A 24,008-nucleotide genomic window follows, 5' to 3' on the forward strand; every position below is an offset into this window, starting at 1 on the left:
TCTACATAGTGTGTTAACACCCTTATATATGAAAAGTACTTTAAAAAAGTACTTTAGCACCTTTCTTAAACAGCAAAAAAAGAAACGGTATTTGGGAATCAGCTAAGCATCTAAAAGGGATAAGATAAATCAAACATAGCGTAATATAGTTAGATACAATAAAATATACACTCTTGAAATGCACTCACAGTGTGTATGAAAATCTGTGCATTAGGGTGCCTCCCCTGATTAAGGCTGGGGGGGGGGGGCTTATCACCTTCTTTTAGCTCCTCCTGCTAACATTGTGGTCCATGATTTATAAGAAAGCTGGAACACTTACCATTGCACTTTGAATTAATTTATTAGGTGAATTTTTTTGCGGGGAATGCCGTCCTGTGTTCTGGCGCCATTTTTATTGCGTTATACCACTCTCTCTCATGTTCGTGATTACATGGCCACTTCTTTGTGCATTCCAGTGCAAATCCCTTTATTTATATTAACCCCTAGACAAAGGTGTGTTATAACCTGGAAAATGCTTATTTTATAAAATAACATCCCTTCTCTAAAAGATGTGCCCTCCCCCCCTCCCCCCCCCCCCCACTTCTTGTGCCAGTGTGCCTATGTATTAAATTATCACATACATTGATATGGAGGAAGGTGGCAACACAGTGGATGCTCAGTTATGGGTCTGATTTGCCCTGCCAAAGGTTCATGCGATCCAGGTACACCTCCGGTACAATTCCTCCATTTGTCACACTCAGGCAAGATTAGAGTTAGGGTAGAAGAGGCAGGCAAACTTAGAAAGGGATAGGGCTAAATGGTGCTCAATAATTTGTCCCCAGTCTCAGCACCAAGCATACAGGAACTACAGTCTTCTGTGAGCAATTGTTAGAATCTATGTACTTGGTTTGCAGTCAGCTAAGATGATTTTTTGTCAGATGGGGACATCTAATGGTGAATTTAAGTTATTACAGCCTGTCATTTTCTTACTATATTCTGCCTTCCCTACACCTTCATGCAAAGAACAGTTTCATATATTTTTAATAAAAATTGTTTTATTCCCAATCCTTATGTCACCCTCATTCAGAAGGAATTTTGGTAATTGTAAATACAGTATTGTTTATTGTAAAACATATAAACCTTCCTATTCACAAACTAATCTGGAACCACACGTTCAAACATTCTTATTACTCTGGCTGTGTATTTACATATTGTGCATTCCATTAAATCCTATTATAACATAGTTGTTTTGTATTTAAATGCATTCAGGTATCTCCTACATCTTTCAAACACGCTTCAAAACACATTTGTTCAATTTTACTACCTTCACAGATATTTGGACCTACCATACTAGGCATACTAGTATGTATGTAAATTTTCTGGCACTTCAGCCTAGTCTTAGGTGGGAGAAAGCCCAACTCCTATCCTCACAATGGTTTAGTTGGTATAGTGTTGCTTCACTCTGCCTTGACCTGTCATGGCCAATCTATCTTGAATCTTTTAAAAGTCACAGAGAAACAAACAACCCACCACATTGCTCAGTGACCACATGCCCAAATCATAGACAGAGCCTCTTAAGCCAATAGGCACTAACATGGCCTCACCACACACTATGTTCAGATAGCTTTTACCTGCTTGTCACTATTTAGATGGTCAGCTAACTGGGGGGAGGAAATGGGAATTATGTTACTTTAGAGTTCATAGGTAAACAACGTGTATCTTTGTTGGAATATCTGAAGGCTCAATGCATGGGGATGACCTACCCCAACCTGGTTAAGGAAAGAAGTTCGGCTAACCCCAGTTACATCAGGTTTTTTAACTAGCCCCAAGATGACTGCAGACCTGAGATGTAGAAACTTCACTTATATCCTGCTGACTGCAGGGATGTGCACCAGAGCTGTTGCCCATGAATTGAATGTTCATTTCTCTACCATAAGCCGTCTCCAAAGGCGTTTCAGAGAATTTGACAGTACATCCAACCGACCTCACAACCACAGACCACGTGTAACCACACCAGCCCAGGACCTCCACATCCAGCATCTTCACCTCCAAGATCATCTGAGGCCAGCCACCTGGACAATTGGTTTGCATAACCAAAGAATTTCTGCACAAACTGTCAGAAACCATCTCAGGGAGAATTGTATTGATGGCAGATGGCCGTGACGAGATCCTGAGGCCCATTTTTGTGCCATTCATCCACGACCATCACCTCATGTTGCAGCATGATAATGCATGGCCCCATGTTGCAAGGATCTGTACACAATTCCTGGAAGCTGAAAACATCCCAGTTCTTGCATGGCCAGCATACTCACCGGACATGTCACCCATTGAGCATATTTGGGTTGCTCTGGATCGTTGTATACGACAGCGTGTTCCAGGCCCTTCCAATATCCAGCAACTTCGCACAGCTATTGAAGAGGAGTGGACCAACATTCCACAGGCCACAATCAATAACCTGATCAACTCTATGCGAAGGAGATGTGTTGCACTGCCTGAGGCAAATGGTGGTCACACCAGATACTGACTGGTTTTTGGACCACCCTGGATCCCCCCAATACAGTAAAACTGCATATTTTAGAGTGGCTTTTTATTGTGGCCAGTCTAAGGCACACCTGTGCAATAATCATGCTGTCTAATCAGCATATTGATATGCCACACCTGTGAGGTGGATGGATTATCTCAGCAAAGGAGAAGTGCTCACTAACACAGATTTAGACAGGTTTGTGAACAATATTTGAGAGAAATAGGTCTTTTGTGTTCATAGAAAAAGTCTTAGATCTTTGAGTTCAGCTCATGAAAAATGGGGGCAAAAACAAAAGTGTTGCGTTTATAATTTTGTTCAGTGTATGGATCTTTGAGTGTTTCTGTTTGAGTGAGTATCTGTGTGAATGTGAGCATGTATGAAGGTGAGTGTGAGTAAGTAAGTAAAAAGAGGCTGTAGAGATATAAAAAGAAGGTTAATATTTGGAGGTAAATATTGGGGGGAATATGGGCATGTAAATGGAAGAGCGTATTTGACATTAGAATATTAATGCAGGAATTATAAACAGGCTGGTAATTGGTTTGAGTATATAAGTAGAGTATATAAGTAGAGTGAGGAAACAGAGAATATAAGAAGAGTATATAAGTAGAGTAGTGTAATATGCACTGCACATTAATGTGCAGTAAGTATCAAAATGCTGCAGTAATATGCAGTGTTTGCTTATTACGCAGCTCCGCAATTATTTGGAGAATGTATTAATTAATCTCAGACAAATGTAGTGGGTCCCAATCTGTCATTCTGCCAAGGGCCCTGGGAAATCTTAATCTGGCTCGGCCCATAATTGTGCATTGTGTTAGGATTTAGCTAATATTTTTATGCATATAAGTATTTTCTAGACTTTCTTTAAATCTGTTTTTTTTTCTTTCTTTCAGAGAAATAGAGCAACCGTTTTGTCATTTTTGATTATTGCTTCTCTCCTGCAATTCTGTGTGAGTGTTTCTCTGTCTATCTTTGGCTGTAAATCTTTGAAACGTGACTCCAAAGCTCCAACACAGGTAAGAATACATTTTAAAATAGGAAAACATATTGGGGACCCTTACTAAAAGGTTGATTACATGATGCTCTGCACCATGTCTTGCCATCAGGGGCGGACTGACCGGTCGGGCACTTCGGACATGGTCCGAGGGCCCGGCCGGGAGGGGGGCCCGCCATCAGGGGGCCCGGCCGCCCCTTTAAATGCTGCAGCCGCCTGAGCGCTCTCCTAAGAGCGCTCAGGCGGCTGCAGATTCTCCCCTCCCCTGTAGCATGGCCGAGCAGCTTTCCGGTCCGCGGTGCCCGGCCGGAGTGATAGGAAGGTGCACACTGAGTGTGCACCTTCCTGTCAGTCCGGCCGGGTAAAGGAAACAGAAACTCCTGTTCCGCGCGGAACAGAAGTTTCTGTTTCCTGTACCCGGCCGGACTGACAGGAAGGTGCACAGTGTGCACCTTCCTATCACTCCGGCCGCGGACCGGAAAACCGCTCGTCCGCGCTACAGGGGAGGGGGTAAAAAGAGAGAGGGAGGGGGGGTTGAGAGAGGAGGGGGGGTTAAAAAAGAGAGAGGAGGGGTTAAAAGAGAGAGGGAGGGGGGGTTAAAAGAGAGAGGGAGGGGGGGTTAAAAGAGAGGGGGGGGTTAAAAGAGAGAGGGAGGGGGGTTAAAAGAGAGGGGGGTTAAAAGAGAGAGGGAGGGGGGGTTAAAAGAGAGAGGGAGGGTGGGGGTTAAAAGAGAGAGGGAGGGTGGGGGTTAAAAGAGAGAGGGAAGGTGGGGGTTAAAAGAGAGAGGGGGGTTAAAATAGAGAGGGGGGGTTAAAAGAGAGAGGGAGGGGGGGTTGAGAGAGGGGGAGGGGAGGGTTAAAAGAGGGAGGGGGGGTTAAAAGAGAGAGAGAGGGGGGGTAAAAGAAAGGGAAGGTGGGGGTTAAAAGAGAGAGGGAGGGGGGTTAAAAGAGAGGGGGGGTTCAAATAGAGGGGGGTAAAAGAGAGAGGGACGGGGGGTTAAAAGAGAGAGGGAGGGTGGGGGTTAAAAGAGAGAGGGATGGTGGGGGTTAAAAGAGAGAGGGAAGGTGGGGGTTAAAAGAGAGAGGGGGGTTAAAAGAGAGAGGGGGTTAAAAGAGAGAGAGAGGGGGTTAAAAGAGAGAGGGGGGTTAAAAGAGAGAGGGGGTTAAAAGAGAGAGGGGGGTTAAAAGAGAGGGGGGTTAAAAGAGAGGGGGGTTTAAAAGAGAGAGGGGGTTAAAAGAGAGAGGGGGTTAAAAGAGAGAGGGGGGTTAAAAGAGAGGGGGTAAAAAGAGAGAGGGAGGTATAGAAGAGAGAGAGGGAGGTAAGAAGAGAGGGAGGGAGGTAAGAAGAGAGGGAGGGGGGGTAAGAAGAGGGGGAGGGGGGAGTAAGAGGAGGGCAATTGCCCCCTTCCCTGTCCGCAGGCACCGTGCGGGCAGCCGGCAGGGGAGGGAGGAAGAGAGGACCCGGGAGCTCAGCCTGCAGCTCCTCTGGGTCCTTCTTGCGCGAGCACAGATCGTTGCCGCGGTTACCACGGCAACGTTACGGCTCTTGCGAGAGTAAACTCTAGCCCTGGAGCTACGGGATAGAGTTCACTCTCAACACTGTGACCACCAGGTATTCCTGGTGGTCGCAGTGGTGAGAGTGAACTCTAGCCCAATAAACACACTGCCCCCACACACCATACACATTCACACACTGCCCCCTATACACACACACACACTGCCCCCACACAGACCATACACATTTACACACATTGCCTCACACACACACACATACACTGCCCACCCATACACACACAGCCCCCCATACTAACATTGCCACACACATACACAGCCCCCTCGTACACACATTGCCCCACACACCCTACACATTCACACACTACACCCCCTCACACACACTGAACCTTTCACACACACACTGCACCCCTTACACATTGCACCACTGCTCCTATACCCTACTACAGTCTCATATCCCAGCAGACCCCAGGTAAGTTGTCAAACTGTTCTTAAACGGTTTGACTACTTACTCTAGGAGGGGGGCCCGGCCCTCCTGGCACCATAACGACTACACAGAGCAGTAGTGGTTATTGTGCACCAGTTAGGCTTAAAGCCAGCAAGCCACAGCCTGCCAGCCAGCAAGCCACAGCCTGCCAGCCGCAGCCAGCAAGCCCACAGCCTGCCGGCAGTAGCCAGCAAGCCCACAGCCTGCCAGCAAGCCCACAGCCTGCCAGCCACAGCCAGTAAGCCCACAGCCTTCCAGCAAGCCCACAGACTGCCAGCCAGCAACAGTAATTAAGGTAAGAGGAGCCAACTTGGCCTAGGTATCAGCGAGCTATGTTGTGTTGCTATATTGTGAATAGGAACCAGAGTGTTGGAGAGACCCCCCTCCAGGCCCCATTAGACTCCATTGTAGTCTCTAATGGGACCTGGGGGGTATTCTTTCTAACACACTCTCTAAAGGACACTGAGATAGCCTCTGCTAGAAAGACCCCCCTTCATGGCCCATTAGCCCTCAATTGTAGTCTCTACTGGGGCCTTGAAGGGATTATTGCACTTTTGTTCCTTGTGTCTAAAGATTGTGTAGGGTGTGGCTGGAGGCGGTGCATGGAGGCGGGACATGGGTGGCGCTTGCTGCGGAGTATGGGTGGGGCCTGTAAGGGGGCCCTTGATTTATTTTGCCCGGGGGCCCTGTCCGCCCCTGCTTGCCATGTAGTCATGGAAACAAAAACGATGCTGAGGTCCTTTCGACAAATATTGACTAGGGTAGCACCTACACCTCATGTGAAACAAGGCTTTTATGTATGTAGTAAGGGCCCTGCAGCTGCCTCCACTACAGCTTCATTATGTTTTGGTGGGAATCTAGAGTGTGGAAGTTCCCAAGATGAGTGGTTCCTATCCCACACCAATGGTCTGGGGTTTGTCAGCACTTTGAAACAGAATTAGGAAATACTTGGACTATTGGGGTACCTTGTTAGTGGGGCTTTGCTCTATGGTACTTCCTGTCCCTAAACCCCTATGTAAACCCAGAGTCAGCTTTACATTTCAGGTGCTTGTAGGCACAAAAATATGAAGCTCCCCCAAAAATAAAATAATTTGTAAAAATACTTTTCTTACTGTTTACATTCTTAGTAGGGTTTACCCGAACGGTACTGACATGTACATGTATATATTATGTAAAAGAAGATCACAGTGGCACACATAAATAAATTCAGTTTATATTATACACTTGTGAGTGCTACTGAAAATGGCCTTTCGGTATGCATTATTTTACATATGAATGCCTGTGGCCTTGTAGCACACTTTATAATAAGAAGGCCACTGGCACTTCCAGTCATAAATAATGGTGTGTACTAGAATGCCACTGGCACTCATAAAGATAACAATAGATGTCTGCCAGAGGGCCATTAACACTTATTACATGTATATATTATCACAGCCACATATCTATTGTTTACTTTTAGTGCTCTTGCACTTTAACAACTGGCAAGAGTTCATGTTAATAAATATTTTGAGTACATTTATTTAACTTGAAACTAGTGCATGCTGAGTACAACATCACTGGGACCACTTTCACTAAGGCAAGTGGGCCTACCCACTCTATGACAGTGTTCCATTAGGAGTAGATCATAAGGTAGGCCATTGGCAATAGATTGAATAGTGCAAGAAGCAGACCTTTAATATCCATAACTGCCTCAATAATCCCTCTTAAATGTAAGTTCTCCTCGATCAGTGCTTTTTCTGAGATAAATCCAAGAGCCTAATTTTATATTCCAGTGACAGATATATAATCTGTTGATACTTGGGATGCTTTAAATGGAACCTATATTCTCAAAAATGACAATTGTTTTTTCCCAGATCAATTGGTTTCTTTCTATCCACCCTCTTATGTCCAGCCCCTCATTGCTATTAATAAGAAATAATGATTACTTACTTTGCTTCCAGTACTGAAACTTCTCCACTCATGAATGCGGACGTCTTTCACAATCGCGTCCAATTCAGTTCTTCTCATAGAGAAGCTGCCAAGCTGCTGTTATGATATACACTTCCACAGATCATGTAGTTGATATCTAGGAGCACCTTGCATGCCTGTGGTGCATAGTGATACTGGCTCATATGGAGGTAGCTGCAGAACTACTGCCAATGTGGTTGCGCTGGGGCCTACAAGCCAAGGTAGATGGTGCACCGTGCACCCAACTTCAGGGGCCTGATTGTGTGCTGCTCCCCTTTAAGAGCGCAGTGTGTTTTTTCTAATATTAGCAGCCTGGGAGAAAGAGAGAGCTGGGAGTAGATGCCAAGGCAAAGAGGAAGGGATGTGGTCCAGGTGAGCATCTGAATGGACTCCATGGAAGTCACTCCATGTATCCAGGTGGAGATCTATCTCTTTGTCAACTTTGAGCTGGGGAGCAAAACATTTCTTGCACCAGGGCCCTCTCTACTTTAGTTCCGCAACTGAGTGTGGGTATAGAGGCATCTGCTGCTACTTAACTTGTCTAACTATGAAAAGAGTATTGCCAAATGCATGCTCCATTCTCTTACCCACTGTGCTGGTGCAGAAGAACGTTGTCATTTCATGCAAGCAAGAGTCTCCAGTTTAACCCCTTAAGGACAGAGCAGGGCTTTTATTTGACATCAACTATTCATATATGAAACATAATTCGTTATGAATAAAATATAACAAACTTTGGAAATTAAGAATGTTTAAAACATTTTTATTTAGTTATGCATGGCATTTTAACTAAATGTCATAATACTGTTAGCAGTTACTTTAATAAAATACACATATTTGTATTCAGTGATGTCTCATGAGTACAATTGAAGCCCCATGTACAGGTTTTATGGTGTTTTGGACAGTTACAGGGTCAAATATAGAATGTTCAATTTTTTCAGTTTATATACATTGAAGTTTGACAGATTGGTTAGAACAATTAGAACAAGAACAATGCATCTTATTTGCATAGACTTTTTTATAAACACATTTATTGTAGTTTACAGACCCATTACTGTGAGTATTATTGCTTCGGTTACACACTCAGACACAAATAATATAGAGCGTCTAGAATAGATGGAGATTAGGATAGAAACAGGGCTGCCATCATAACTTTTGGGACCACTTACACAGTTCCCTGGGCTTGCATCAGAGTCTTCCCACAGGGCCCACCCTGAGTACAGTATGTGGCAAATGTGTGGTATGTGTGTAAAATGGATGCTGAGTGTGTGTATAGTGGATACAGTGTATATGTGTATAGTAGATACAGACAGTGTGTGTTTAGTGGATGCAGAGAGTGTATGTTTAATGGATACAGTGTTTGTCTGTATGTGTAATGAGTGAAAAGGCTGTGTATAGTGGATGCAGTGCTTGTGTGTGTGTGTAGTGGGTGCAGAGGGTGTGTATAATGGATGCAGAGGGTGGATATAGTAGATTCAGAGTGTGTGTATAGTGGATACAGTGTGTGTATAGTAAATTCAGTTGTTTGTGTAGTGGATGAGGTATGTGTGTGTAGTGCAGTGTTTCCCAACCCAGTCCTCAAGGCACACCTACCAGTCCAGGATTTAAGGATTACCCACTTTTGTCTAAGGTGTTTTTTCTTTTTTTTCTAAAAACACCTGAGACAAAACTGGGTAATCATTAAATCCTGGACTGGTAGGTGTGCCTTGAGGACTGGGTTGGGAAACACTGGTGTAGTGGATGTGGTGTGTGTGTAGTTGTTGCAGTGTGTGTGTAGTGGATGCAGGATATAAACATAGTTGATGCAGTGTGGGTTTGTGTAGTGGATGCAGGGTGCGTGTGTGTAGTGGATGCATGGTGTGCATAGTTAATGCAGGTTGAGGTTTTGTGTAGTGGATGCAGTGTGAATGTAAAGTGGATGGTGTGTGTAGTGGATGCAGTGTGTGTTCAGTAGATGGGGTGTGTATAGTGGATGCAGGGTGTGTGCATAGTTGATTCAGGGTGTGTGTAGTGATTGCATAGTGTTTGTATACTGGATGCAGAGAGTGTGTGGATAGTGGATGCAGACAGTGTGTGCATAGTGGATGCAGAGAGTGTGTGGATAGTGGATGCAGAGAGTGTGTGGACAGTAAATGTAGTGTGTGCGTTTGCATAGAGGATGCAATGTGCATAATGAATGCAGACTGTGTTTGTGTAGTGCATGCTGTGTGTGTTTGTGTAGTGGATGTAGTGTGTGTGTGTGTGTGTGTAAAAGTATAGGGTAGGTAAAAGTATAGGGCGGTGGGCAAAACTTTTATTTTTTATTGTTTAACGTTAATCCCTGGCCAACTAGGAGGAACATTACACTTCCTGGTGGTCCAGGAAAAACACACATTATGCTAGTTTAGTATGTGTAACTATGGGTAACTAAAATTATAGATCAGTAGACATTGCTTACCTAGATTTCAGTAAGGCTTTTGACACTGTTGCACATAGAAGGCTTATCAATAAACTGCAATCTTTGAGTTTGGATTCCAATATTATTGAATGGGTAAGGCAGTGGCTGAGTGACAGGCAACAGAGGGTTGTAGTCAATGGAGTATATTCGAAGCTTGGGCTTGTCACCAGTGGGGTACCTCAGGGATCTGTACTTGGACCCATTCTCTTTAATATTTTTATTAGTGATATTGCTTGATGGTAAGGTGTGTCTTTTTGCGGATGATACTAAGATATGTAACAGGGTTGATGTTCCAGGAGGGATAAGCCAAATGGCAAATGATTTAGGTAAACTAGAAAAATGGTCAGAGTTGTGGCAACTGACATTTAATGTGGATAAGTGCAAGATAATGCATCTTGGACGTAAAAACCCAAGGGCAGAGTACAGAATATTTGATAGAGTCCTAACCTCAACATCTGAGGAAAGGGATTTAGGGGTGATTATTTCTGAGGACTTAAAGGTAGGCAGACAATGTAATAGAGCAGCAGGAAATGCTAGCAGAATGCTTGGTTGTATAGGGAGAGGTATTAGCAGTAGAAAGAGGGAAGTGCTCATGCCATTGTACAGAACACTGGTGAGACCTCACTTGGAGTACTGTACACAGTACTGGAGACCAGGGCCGGATTAACATAGGGGCTGATGGAGCTGCAGCTCCAGGCCCAGGCCCATGGAATAGGCCCATTGATTAAAAAAAAAAAAAAAAAAAAAAAGCTTGGTGGAAAGACGAGACAGGGGGGATATGATAGAAACATTTAAATACATAAAGGGAATCAACACAGTAAAGGAGGAGACTATATTTAAAAGAATAAAAACTACCACAACCAGAGGACATAGTCTAAAATTAGAAGGACAAAGGTTTAAAAATAATATCAGGAAGTATTACTTTACTGAGAGGGTAGTGGATGCATGGAATAGCCTTCCAGCTGAAGTGGTAGAGGTTAACACAGTAAAGGAGTTTAAGCATGCGTGGGATAGGCATAAGGCTATCCTAACTATAAGATAATGCCAGGGACTAATGAAAGTATTTAGAAAACTGGGCAGACTAGATGGGCCGAATGGTTCTTATCTGCCGTCACATTCTATGTTTCTATGTTTCTATGTGTTAACAACAATGAAAATGGCTTACCTGAAAAATATGTACTAAGTGCAAAACACAATTTTGAATAAACTAGCACAAACCAATCAAGATCAATACATTTGCACACTTAACCACTGTAACACTCTACTATATAAAAATTGCATCTCTAATGAATAGATAATGGAATGCATAGATAATTGAAATCGGTTTTGAAGTCAACTTCTGCACAACTGACTTATAAAGGTCACTGTTCTTATATGATGCAATATCTTTTACAATCATTTAAAACCAGACAAGAAATGTTGTTTATCCAAAACAAAATCTAGGCACAACATGTCAAGTCCAGGGCAGACTACAAATGGTAAATGGGTATGGCAACGTTTCAGCTAAGCCTTTCTTGAGTAATTTCCTTCAATAAAGAAGATACATTGCCTAAAAGGTTACTTCAAGTTCCATGATCACACAAGAGATTTAAAGTGGTCTTGGTGTTTGTAGTCTGTATGTGCAATGTTTCACTACAAACCACTGCACATACAGAGTATAACACCTTTGCTGCTGGAGGTGGAACTCCACCTCTGACAACATCATTGGAGTTTCATTAGCCATCTTGGAATAATAGCTCAGGGCCGGCTAACGTCATTTCTGTGCATATTAGATGTCTCTCATTATCATGCATAGCATAGCATTTATTAAAACACAAATATTTGGTTGGAGTAACCATTTAAGACTTCTGAAGATGGAAATAGCCATGTAAAGATGGTGCAAAACTCTGAAGAACTTAACACTCATATATTGTGAGTACTTTAGATGGCAAAGAATACAGGGGCAACATCTGCAGCATGACAGAAGTCCAAATGCGGAACTTTATGCTCAACAGAAAACATCTCATGGTCAATCAAATGGGAACCAAAGTTCAACTAGTCTGCTAGATGGAGGACTAGATAAATCAGAATGAGCAACAATTACCAAGTACAGCTCCAATGGAAAAAGCTCTGAGCAATCCCAAGAGATTTTTTAAATACGACCGATAAAATCCACTCACCAAGATAATCCACTCAACATGTTCTCCAGATATGGATGGAAAATCAAATAATACAAATAATTCCCAAGCACACCAAAGATATGAGTACAAAGATAATTGTATTCCTTTACATGTATATTTAATGAATAAATTAATTGTGCACAACAAAGGTACAGATAATACCATTAGATGTGCAGAATCGCATACATGTTTACTAAAGTGCTTAATGCATAAAGTAATACAAAGTCAAAGGTGTAGAATACAAATAGAAGTGTTAAAAACACAGAAATAAAATTGTCAAGAACACAGGAATATGTAACCAGAGCAGGGGACAGAGGGAGTAAAAGTACATAAAATGAAATGTGCAGTGAAAAAAAATCACAATTACGTTATAGCTCTAAAACTGAAAAGAGGGTCACCAATCCTCTCTTAGTAAATAGATATGCAAACCACACTTATATTATTATTATTATTATTATTATTATTGCAATTTATATAGCGCCAACAGATTCCGTAGCGCTTTACAATATTATGAGAGGGGATTTAACTATAAATAGGACAATTACAAATAAACTTACAGGAAACAATAGGTTGAACAGGACCCTGCTCGATCGAGCTTACATTCTATAGGAGGTGGGGTGTAAAACACATTAGGACAGGAATTTGCAATCAAATAAGGTGGACTGCCCTTTAGGAGAGGGCAAGAGACAGGTATGTGAGGTATTGGTTAGTCTTGGAGGCCATAAGCTTTCCTAAAGAGATGGGTTTTAAGGCACTTCTTAAAAGATGCAAGACTAGGGGAGAGTCTGATGGCGGTAGGCAGGCTATTCCATAGGAAGGGAGCCGCCCGCGAGAAGTCCTGCAAGCGCGAGTTGGCCGTACGAGTGCGGACAACGGACAGGAGGTGGACACGGGCAGAGCGGAGAGACCGAGAAGGGACATACCTATGGATCTGTGAGGAGATATAAGAGGGGCTAGAGTTGTTCAGTGCTTTATAGGTGTGAGTTAGTACTTTGAATTGACTCCTATAGCATACAGGAAGCCAATGTAAGGACTGGCAGAGGGGTGAGGTGTGAGAGAAACGACTAGAGATGAAAATCAGTCTAGCAGCAGCATTCATTACGGACTGTAGGGGTGCAGTACGGCTTTTGGGAAGACCAATCAGGAGAGGGTTACAGTAATCCATGCGGGAAATTACTAGAGCATGGACAAGCTCCTTGGTAGTATCTGGTGCAAGAAAGGGGTGGATGCGGGCTATGTTTTTAAGATGGAATCTACAGGATTTGGCAAGATGCTGGATGTGAGGCTCAAAGGTGAGACCAGAGTCAAGTATGACGCCAAGACAGCGCGCTTGCAAGGATGGACTGATGTTGGTACCACAAACTTGAAGGGAGAGCGAAAGAGGAGGATCAGTATTAGGAGGAGGAAAGACAAGGAGCTCAGTTTTTGGATGGGTCGAGGGATGTTCTTTTTAGTATAGGTACTACAGTGGCATGTTTAAGGTCAGCAGGGACGATGCCAGAAGAGAGCGAGCAGTTGAAGATGTGTGTTAGAGAAGGCACGAGACAAGTGGAGAGAGATCTGATAAGGTGAGATGGGACAGGATCGAGTGGGCAAGTGGTGGGGCGAGAGGAGCAAAGAAGAGCAGCCACCTCTTGGTCAGTAGCTGGGGAGAATGTCTGAAGGGTAGGAAAGGCATGATTTATGTGTGATTGAGAAACAGAAAGGCAAGGAGGGGAGAATTCTTTCCTTAGCTGTTCAATCTTGTCAGTGAAGTAACATGCAAAGTTATCAGAAGTAAGGTTAGTTTTGGGGGTGGCCACAGCAGGGCGAAGAAGAGAATTAAAGGTGTCAAAGAGACGCCTGGGGTTGCGGGAACATGAACTAATGAGAGAGGAAAAATAGGACTGTTTGGCAAGGGCAAGGGCTGCACTGTATGAACACAATATAAATCTATAATGGAGAAAGTCTGATTGGGTACGAGACTTCCTCCAGGAGCGTTCAGCACAACGGGAGCATCTTTGCAGGTAGCGCGTTGATTTAGTATGCCATGGTTGGGGGCGGGTCCTCCTCGAGGTGCTGGTTTGGAGTGCAGTGGGATTCCAGGAGCTATAATACGACACAATGGTAAAAATCAATAAATATATACCAAAAAAATTATAAAAAATTGAATAAAAATAATACATGTATTGTCCAAGAAATATCCACTTAAAAGAACAGTCCCACAAATAGGAAAGGTCCAAAAGAATAAATCAGTCCATAGAATGTAGCATTGGGTAAACTCACTATGTTATGTGTATGGGAATACACAGCCATGGAGCTGTTGTGGCAATAATACAATTTACTGAGAAACAATAAATATACAAGCCAAATATATAATAAAAACTAAAAAAGGTGAGGGAAATGAAAAAGCAACAGAGTACAAAATCAACTATCCTCTAAAAATTAGAGAATGAATAAGAAAAAGAGAAGAGTGCTTCTTAGAAAAATCAAAACATCTTTAATGCATTCGTAAAAAAAATCAATCATAAAATAATCCTTAGAAAAATAGTATAAATCAATCCTTAAAAATAGCATAGAGGTACCAGCAAAAACTCAGGATATGGTGCACATTGATCGCTGCAATAATTTTCCTGGTGGATGGGATAGATGTGAGATGGAATCCTTGTTGTGTGTGGTCCGCCAATGAGGTCGGCGTGCGATCCACACAGCGTTCCAGTCAGAGCCTCACACCCGGGTCTGTTCCACCGATATTGGAGAGAACAGATCTTTCGTGTCTTCACATGTGTATCTCGAAGTCAGCTTGTGCACTGCTATGTTTAGCGTTGATAGGTAGCGTCTACCCACTGAAAAGTGGATCTATTCGCTTTTCAGTGTCCTATTATAATTTTTTTTCTTTATCTCTTTTTTAAAATTTATTTTTATATTTATTTTATTTATTTTTATTATTCATATGTTATATTTTATTTTTATTTTTCTCCTTTTTCTGTTTATTTTTACTTCTCTTACTATATATACTATATAGAATATAGAATACTATACTATATTCTCATTTAACACAGTGGCGGTTTCAGGGATCGGGCAACGGGGCAATTGCCCCCCCCCTGAGATTCTCCCCTGCCGGCTAATGCAGGGCTGGCATTGTCCAAGTGCCAGCCCTGCAATGTGCCTGCGGACCGGGAAAAGAGATCAGTGATCTCCCTCTCCGGTCCGCAGGCACTGGGCTGGCAGCCGGCGGGGGGAGGGAGAGAGAGAGGACCCGAGAGCTCTTACCTGCAGCTCCTCTGGGTTCTCCTCTCGCGAGCACGGAGCGTTGCCGCGGTTACCACGGCAACGCTCCAAATCTCGCGAGAGTGAACTCTAGCCCTGGAGCGCGGGCTAGAGTTTACTGTAACCACTGGGACCACCAGGTAATCCCCACCGAACCACCAGGGACCAAGAAATGTCCCCCCTCCTCCCAGTAAAGGTAAGAAGGGGGGGTGGACATAAAGTATATATTTATTTTAATAAAAAAACAAAAACAAAAAAAAAGCCTCCCTACCCTTCTTCCCCACCATACAAACACTGCCCCCCATACACACACTGCCCCACAAACACTGCCCCCATACACACTACACACACTGCCCCACAAACACACACACTACACACACTGCCCCACAAACACTGCCCCCATACACACACTACACACACTGCCCCACAAACACTGCCCCCATACACACACTGCCCCACACACACTGCCCCCATACATACACACACTACACACACTGCCCCACAAACACTGCCCCTATGCACACACTACACACACTGCCCAACAAACACTGCCCCCATGCACACACTACACACACTGCCCCCATGCACACACTACACACACTGCCCCCATACACACTGCCCCACAAACACTGCCCCACAAACACACACTGCCCCACATACACACACTGCCCCACAAACACTGCACACACTGCCCCACAAACACTGCCCCCCATACACACACTGTCCCACAAACACTGCCCCCCATACACACACTGCCCCAAACACACACACACTGCCACTCTCACATACACACTGCACCACTCACACACACACACACACACACACATACACACTGCCCCACACATTCACTGCCCCTAACACACACACTGCAACCCTGACATACACTGCCGCCCTCACGCACTCGCACACACTTCACCACTCACACACACACACTGCACCTTTCACACACACTTCACCCCTAACACATACCACTGCTCCTATGCCCTATATCCCAGCGGACCCCAGGTAAGTTGTCAAACTGTTCTTAAATGGTATGACTACTTACTCTGGGATGGGATCCTGGCACTACTGGCGCCATAACTACTACACTGAGCTGTAGTGGTTATTGTGCCTGGATTATTTATTTAAGCCCTTAAGGACACATGACATGTGTGACATGTCATGATTCCCTTTTATTCCAGAAGTTTGGTCCTTAACCCCTTAAGGACTGAGCCAAATGTACAAGTTGTGAACAAAACAAAACGTAAACAAAACCTGGCATTTACGCTATATGTCTGTCCAACCGTAATTCACCTCTTTCATATTAAATGCACCCCCCCCCCTTATTATATATCATTTTATTCAGGGGAAACAGGGCTTTCATTTAATATCAAATATTTAGCTTTGAAACATAATTTAATATGAAAAAAATGGGAGAAAATAAGAAATGTTGTTATTTTTTTTAGTTCTACATGACATTTTAACTGTCAATGTCATAATACTGTTTGCTTTTACTGCAATAAAATACACATATTTGTATTCAGCAAAGTCTCACATGTAAAACAGTGCCCCCTATGTACAGGTTTTATGGTGTTTTGGGAAGTTACAGGGTCAAATATAACACGTTACATTTGAAATTGAAATTCACCAGATTGGTTACGTTGCCTTTGAGACTGTATAGTAGCCCAGGAATTAAATTTACACCCATAATGGCATACCATTTGCAATAGTAGACAACCCAAGGTATTGCAAATGGGGTATGTCCAGTCTTTTTTAGTAGCCATTTGGTCACAAACACTGGCCAAAGTTAGCGTTAGTATTTGTTTGTGAGTGAAAAATGCAAAAAACGCCAATTTTGGCCAGTGTTTGTGACTAAGTGGCTACTAAAAAAGACTGGACATACCCCATTTGCAATACCTTGGGTTGTCTACTATTGAAAATGGTTTGCCATCATAGGGGTAATTTTCATTCTTGGGCTACCATAGGGTCACAAAGGCAACGTAAGCAATCTGGCGAATTTTAATGTGAAAAAAATGAAACACAAGCCTTATATTTGACGCTGTAACTTTTGAAAACACCATAAAACCTGTACATGAGGGGTACTGTTGTACCCGGGAGACTTCGCTGAACACAAATATTTGTGTTTCAAAACAGTAAAAAGTATTGCAGCAATAATATTGTCCGTGTAAGTGCTGTTTGTGCATGAAAAATGCAAAAAACTTCACTTTTACTGGCGATATCATCATTGTAATACATTTTACTGTTTTAAAACACTAATATTTGTGTTCAGCGAAGTCTCCCGAGTAAAACAGTACCCCCCATGTACAGGTTTTATGGTGTCTTGGAAAGTTATAGGGTTAAATATAGTGCTAGCAAGTAAGTAAGGCAGGTCCCACTAATTGTAATTAATTAGGATACCTAATTATGTAAAAATATTACATAAATATATGTGTAGAATTAATATATGTATATATATACACATGTGTATATATACGTATATATATATATATAATTTTTTTATATTTTTATTTATATATAGGTATATATATAGTAATATATACGTATATATTTATGTATATAGATATATATATTATTTTGTTCTACGTGTATTTTGATATAAATATATATATATATAAATATCACAATACAGTTAGAACAAAATAACACACATCTATATATTTTTTAATTATTTTTAATTATTTTTTAAATTTTATTTTTTTACGTATTTACATATATTTTTTTATATTATATATAGATATATATAACAATAATTATATATATATTTAATCAGTATCAGTCTACGTGTAATTTGATATTAATATATATAATTATATATATATTAATAGTAAAATACACCTAGACGGTGTATGTGTGTGTATGTATATGTGTATATATATATATACTTAGATCATATATATTTATAATATATATATATATTATCTAAGTATATAATTTTTTTTTACACTTATTTTATTTTATTATATTTTATTTCCAGCCAGCAGGGGGACTAACTGTCATTACAGTTAGTCCCCCTGCTGGCATTGCTGCAGCCAGCTATACCAGCCATGTGATTGTGAGGTCCTCGCAAGGACCTCACTCTCACATGGCCCGGGGGGGCTGAAGAGGGCGGACGTGCTGCCGGGGGCTCCCTGGGATTCCCCCCAACCGCGATCGCCGGCGTGGGATCACCGGCGACCGGGTAAGTAAAAAAAAAACGGAGGGCGTACAATTACGCCCAGCGGCGTTTAGAGCCGCTTTAAAAAGGACGTAATTGTACGCCCTCCGGTCTTAAGGGGTTAAGGGGTTAAATAATTTACAAGTGCCCCTCCCGAGATCAGGCTCTGGATCCGCCACTGATTTAACACCTATTTTCTATATTGTATTTTTCCACACTGATGCTTCTTATGATATCCGCAATTTTATGATATATAACCAGAATTATATTTGATGCATTGTTATTTGTAACAGCTGGTTCATATGTTTCAAATATCCAATTAGGTATATTAATATCCCCACATATGCTTTGCCAGTTATTTCAATCCTCTGATGAAGTGAGGCTATTCCCTCACGAAACGCGTAAGGCATCTAGGCATACTGCCGAATAGATCCGCCTTTCAGTGGACCGACGCTACCTTGCAACGCTCAACATAGCAGTGCACGAGCTAACTTCAAGATACACATGTGAAGACACAAAAGATCTCTCCTCTCCAATATCGGTGGAACAGACCTGGGAGTGAGGTTCTGACTGGAACGCTGTGTTGAACGCACGACGACCTCACTGGTGGACCACACACAACGAGGATTCCATCTCACATCTATCCCATCCACCAGGAGAATCGTTGCAGCTATTTTTAAGGATTGAAAACAGAGAAAGGTTGCGCCAATGATAAAAATATATAACCAGTAAAAGACTGTACAACAATAAAAATAATAAAAAGAAATATAATAAAAAAGTTCCAATGTGTGTCCGAAGATCAAATGGTTTTTAGTCTCTAAATCCGCTGTGGGGGTGGCTTCTCTAGTTGTTATGGTTCACACCGTCTTGTAATATGGAAGACACAAGAAAAGAGGACCAATCGTGCGGAGTGTATTACAGTAAAACGTAGTAGAATTAGATCTTAAGTATTACACTCACATTTAGATGAGCTATAGCCAGCTCTGGGTTTGTAGGCATACAGCGGAACAATCCCCGCTTATAGGATTTGTTGGTGCTTGTTAATGCTTGTCCTTCAGGGGTTTGGTCCAGCTTGCAGGAGAAGGAGATAAAAACAGCAGATAGTGCTCTCTGATGGTATTTTAAGTGATGAATAAAATAAGATAGAATATACTCACAAAAGGAGTGCAGGTCTCACTGCACTTTTTGGATAGCGTTAGTGGTATAATCCCCACTTCAGGATATGTAGTATAAAAATGCCAGGAAAAATAATAAAATTTATAGTTGTGTATAAAAAATGATAATGGTGCATATATCTAACCAAAAAATCATTTATTATTTAAAACACAATATAAAATAACCATAACGCGTTTCACCGCTGGGGCTTTATCAAAATGGTTTTACATGTAACCTGGCACAAGAATAGTTTAAATAGGTACACTAGTACTTTAAAGGTACCTATTTAAACTATTCTTGTGCCAGGTTACATGTAAAACCATTTTGATAAAGCCCCAGCGGTGAAACGCGTTATGGTTATTTTATATTGTGTTTTAAATAATAAATGATTTTTTGGTTAGATATATGCACCATTATCATTTTTTATACACAACTATAAATTTTATTATTTTTCCTGGCATTTTTATACTACATATCCTGAAGTGGGGATTATACCACTAACGCTATCCAAAAAGTGCAGTGAGACCTGCACTCCTTTTGTGAGTATATTCTATCTTATTTTATTCATCACTTAAAATACCATCAGAGAGCACTATCTGCTGTTTTTATCTCCTTCTCCTGCAAGCTGGACCAAACCCCTGAAGGACAAGCATTAACAAGCACCAACAAATCCTATAAGCGGGGATTGTTCCGCTGTATGCCTACAAACCCAGAGCTGGCTATAGCTCATCTAAATGTGAGTGTAATACTTAAGATCTAATTCTACTACGTTTTACTGTAATACACTCCGCACGATTGGTCCTCTTTTCTTGTGTCTTCCATATTACAAGACGGTGTGAACCATAACAACTAGAGAAGCCACCCCCACAGCGGATTTAGAGACTAAAAACCATTTGATCTTCGGACACACATTGGAACTTTTTTATTATATTTCTTTTTATTATTTTTATTGTTGTACAGTCTTTTACTGGTTATATATTTTTATCATTGGCGCAACCTTTCTCTGTTTTCTACCTTGTATTCTATGTATAGAGGGTTAGAGGGTTACCCTCTATAAGGTCGCTGCCTGTTCAATATATTATTAGCGCTAACCTACACCCCTTTTTTTTTTTTTTTTTTTTATTTTTAAGGATTGATTTATACTATTTGTCTATGGATTATTTTATGATTGATTTTGTTACTAATACATTGATGTTTAGATGTTTGGATTTCTTTTAAGAAGCACTCCTCTCTTTTTCTTATTCATTCTCTTATTTTTAGCACACAGTTGATTTTGTACTGTGTTGCTTTCTCATTTCTCTCCCTTTTTTTATTATATATTTGGCTTGTATATTTATTGTTTCTCAGTAAATGATATTATTGCCATAGGGGCTCCATAGCTGTGTATTCAAAATAACATACCTTAGTGAACTTACCCCATGCTACATTCTGTGGACTGATTTATTCTTTTGGACTTATTTGTGGGACTGTTTGTTTATTAACTATTTTATTAAGTGGACATTTCTTGGACAATACATCTATTATTTTTATTCCATTTTTTATTTATTTTTTTGTATATATTTATTTATTAGAGTTGGATCTAATTTTTTATCTATTGATTTTTACTATTGTGTCGTATTATAGCTCCTGAAATCCACTCATCTTATTTATATAAGTGTGGTTTGTATATCTTAAGACATAAAGTGTTTTAACCAAAAAACCATAACACATAAACAAGATATACTGACCTAGGGCTTGGAGACCAAAACAATCCCAATGTTTTGGTCCTTGACCTTTCTCAATGTGTGATGCGCCTGCCTCATCCATACCCATAGGGATGCAGCTATAACAGAAACTGCAAGAAAAGAGACCTGGAAAAGGAACAGAGCACCAGTACCAAGTGCCCTGCATTATCTTGTTTGGCTACACTACAAATGTTTTACACACTCAAGAGTGGATGGTCAAGATGAAGGAAATTGCAGATAGATGCAAAGATGGAGATGGAGTAATAGGCACGAGTGGGAGGTAGATGGAATAAATACAAGTGGGGAATTGTGGTATGGAAAAGATTAGGGAGTAGAAGAGGCATGAATGGGAAATTGGGGGAAAAAGAAGCAATGATGAGGAATTGGAAAGGGGAGGCACAGGCAGGGAATTAAGGATGGGAAGCAAATGGGGCATCTGAACTATACTGTCATGGAAAAAATAAAGTACACCCTCTTTGAATTCTATGGACATAATAATTATAATCTGTTCCTTAGCAGGTCTTGCAATTAGGTAAATACAAATTCAGATAAACAACACATTACATATTACACCTAGTCAGGATTTATTTAACAAAAATAAAGCCAAAATGGATAAGCCATGTGTGAAAAACTAAGTATACCTTATGATTCATTAGCTTATGGAAAACCCTATAGCAGCAATAACTTGAAGTAATCATTTTCTGTAGGACTTTAACAGTCTCTCACATCGTTGTGGAGGAGTTCTGGCCCACTATTTTTTACAATGTTTGCTGGCATTTGCTTTTGTACAGCTCTCTTAATGTCCCACCACAACATTTCAATCGGGTTGAGGTCTGGACCTTAACTAGGCTGTTGCAACACCTTGAGTCTTAACTTTTTCAGCCATTCTGTTGTAGATTCGCTTGGGATCATTTTCCTGTTGCATGACCCAATTTCGACCAAGCTTTAGCTGTCAGACAGATGACCTCACGCTTATGGTCCACTCAATGACTGCAAGGTTCCCAGGTCCTGTGGTGTAAAAGGTGTTTGTGCTGATATGCTGTGTTTGGTTTTCACCAAACGTGGTGTTGTGTATAATGGGCAAACATCTCCACTTTAATCTCTTCTGTCCATAGGAAATTGTTCCTAAAGACTGGTTTGTTCACATGGAACTTTGTAAACCTAAGCCATGCTGCCATGTTCTTTCTAGATAGAGGCTTTCTCCTGGCCTTCTAAAATAAACCATACTTTGATGGGAGCAATTGCTTCTCCTAGATCATTACTGATTTCTTTCCACCTTGGCACTTGTTAACATTCACAAGAATGCTCCAGTCCAGCAAATTGCTAAAACCTTGGCTTTTATAGAGGTAGTCACACTTGCTGATGATCAATTAATCAAGGGCATTTGATTACCAGCACCTGTCTGCTACATAGTCTCTTAATTCCTATGAAAGCAGTAATGGTGTACTTAGTTTTTCACACATGGTTTCTCCATTTTGGCTTTAATTTTGGTAAATATATCATGACACTGTGTACTATGTCGTGTGTTGTTGTTCATCTGAGGTTGTATTTTTTTAGGGCCTGTTAAGGAACAGATGATTGTTATGTCCTGACATGTAAAGCCATAGGCCTAACCATATACTTTCTTTTTCTTTATATTTATATGAAACCAAGAGGGCTGCACTAGCTTGAACATGGAAACATTATAGGGAGCCTTTTGTGCCAATTTATACAAAAGTTTATACAACTGTTTAGTGAAGGAGCGAGTGCGCTGGGGATTTTGTATGATATTTATATATGTCTATGTATTTATATGTGTGTGTGTGTGTATGTTTGTATTTTGTCAATTCAGTACCTAAATTCGCCTCAAGTAATAAAAAAAAAATAGCAACTCAAACTGAGTGACTAAACCTTTTTTATGTGTTTGTATTTATTGAAGGTGTTGCATTTTATGAAATTTACATTTTACAGTTGTTTTAATGGAAACATATCTTTAAAGCTCTCTACATTATGTTTTTTCCCATCAACACATGTTTAAATCAATATAATTTCATTATGTATTTGTTTTTTTATACACTTTATCTCATCTATCCATGCCAGGTGCCTGTATTGCAAAATGATTATGAATTTTCTGGACCCAACGTTATCCCTGGTTTTGGGAGCCCACCCCCATACACATACCCAAACCCAATGCAAAACATGGAGAATAATGGTATTGGGATGCCTGTGATTTACGCAAGTGCACCAGCACCAGAACCAACAAAAATGTAACTAAGTCTAACTAAAGGAATGGGAGCAAAAACGTACCCAACTGCAGTTTATCTGTATACCACAATAATATAATTTTAACTGTATATCGATGAAAAATCTATTTCAATCTCACCTTTCTTTGACTACTGTTATTTTTTTGTATTTTTTTTATTGCATAGCTTGGATTTTAATCATAGGATACGTAGCACCAAATGATAGAATAAAACATCTGTTTGTTTATGTTTATTGATAAGTAAAGCAATAAAAATATGTAAAAATTTACATTGTTTCATTTATTTGTTACAGGAATATTAAAACGTATCAACTGTTTTAATGATTGTGTAAGCCCTTGTCTACTTAACAGGGTCTGAAATATGAACACAGAAGCAAAAATGCTTCTTTTTTTTTGTTAAATAAAGAATATATTTGCTAAAGAAACGTGCAGTGTGAACATTTTTAGTTATT

General features: G+C 40.9%; 1 protein-coding gene across 1 annotated transcript in view; it reads left to right on the forward strand.

The window, feature by feature from the left end:
- Window positions 1-23,654, forward strand: part of LOC134575503 (membrane-spanning 4-domains subfamily A member 4D-like) — an 89,345-nt gene extending 65,691 nt beyond the window's left edge. The window contains exons 6-7 of the mRNA XM_063434813.1: window positions 3,394-3,516; window positions 23,394-23,654. Of these exons, the coding sequence (XP_063290883.1) occupies window positions 3,394-3,516; window positions 23,394-23,564 (294 nt within the window). The 3' untranslated portion in view covers window positions 23,565-23,654. The remainder of the gene's footprint in view (window positions 1-3,393; window positions 3,517-23,393) is intronic.
- Window positions 23,655-24,008: the final 354 nt, after the last annotated feature.

The sequence above is a fragment of the Pelobates fuscus genome, chromosome 10 (genome assembly GCF_036172605.1).
Source record: "Pelobates fuscus isolate aPelFus1 chromosome 10, aPelFus1.pri, whole genome shotgun sequence".
Lineage (NCBI taxonomy): Eukaryota > Metazoa > Chordata > Amphibia > Anura > Pelobatidae > Pelobates > Pelobates fuscus.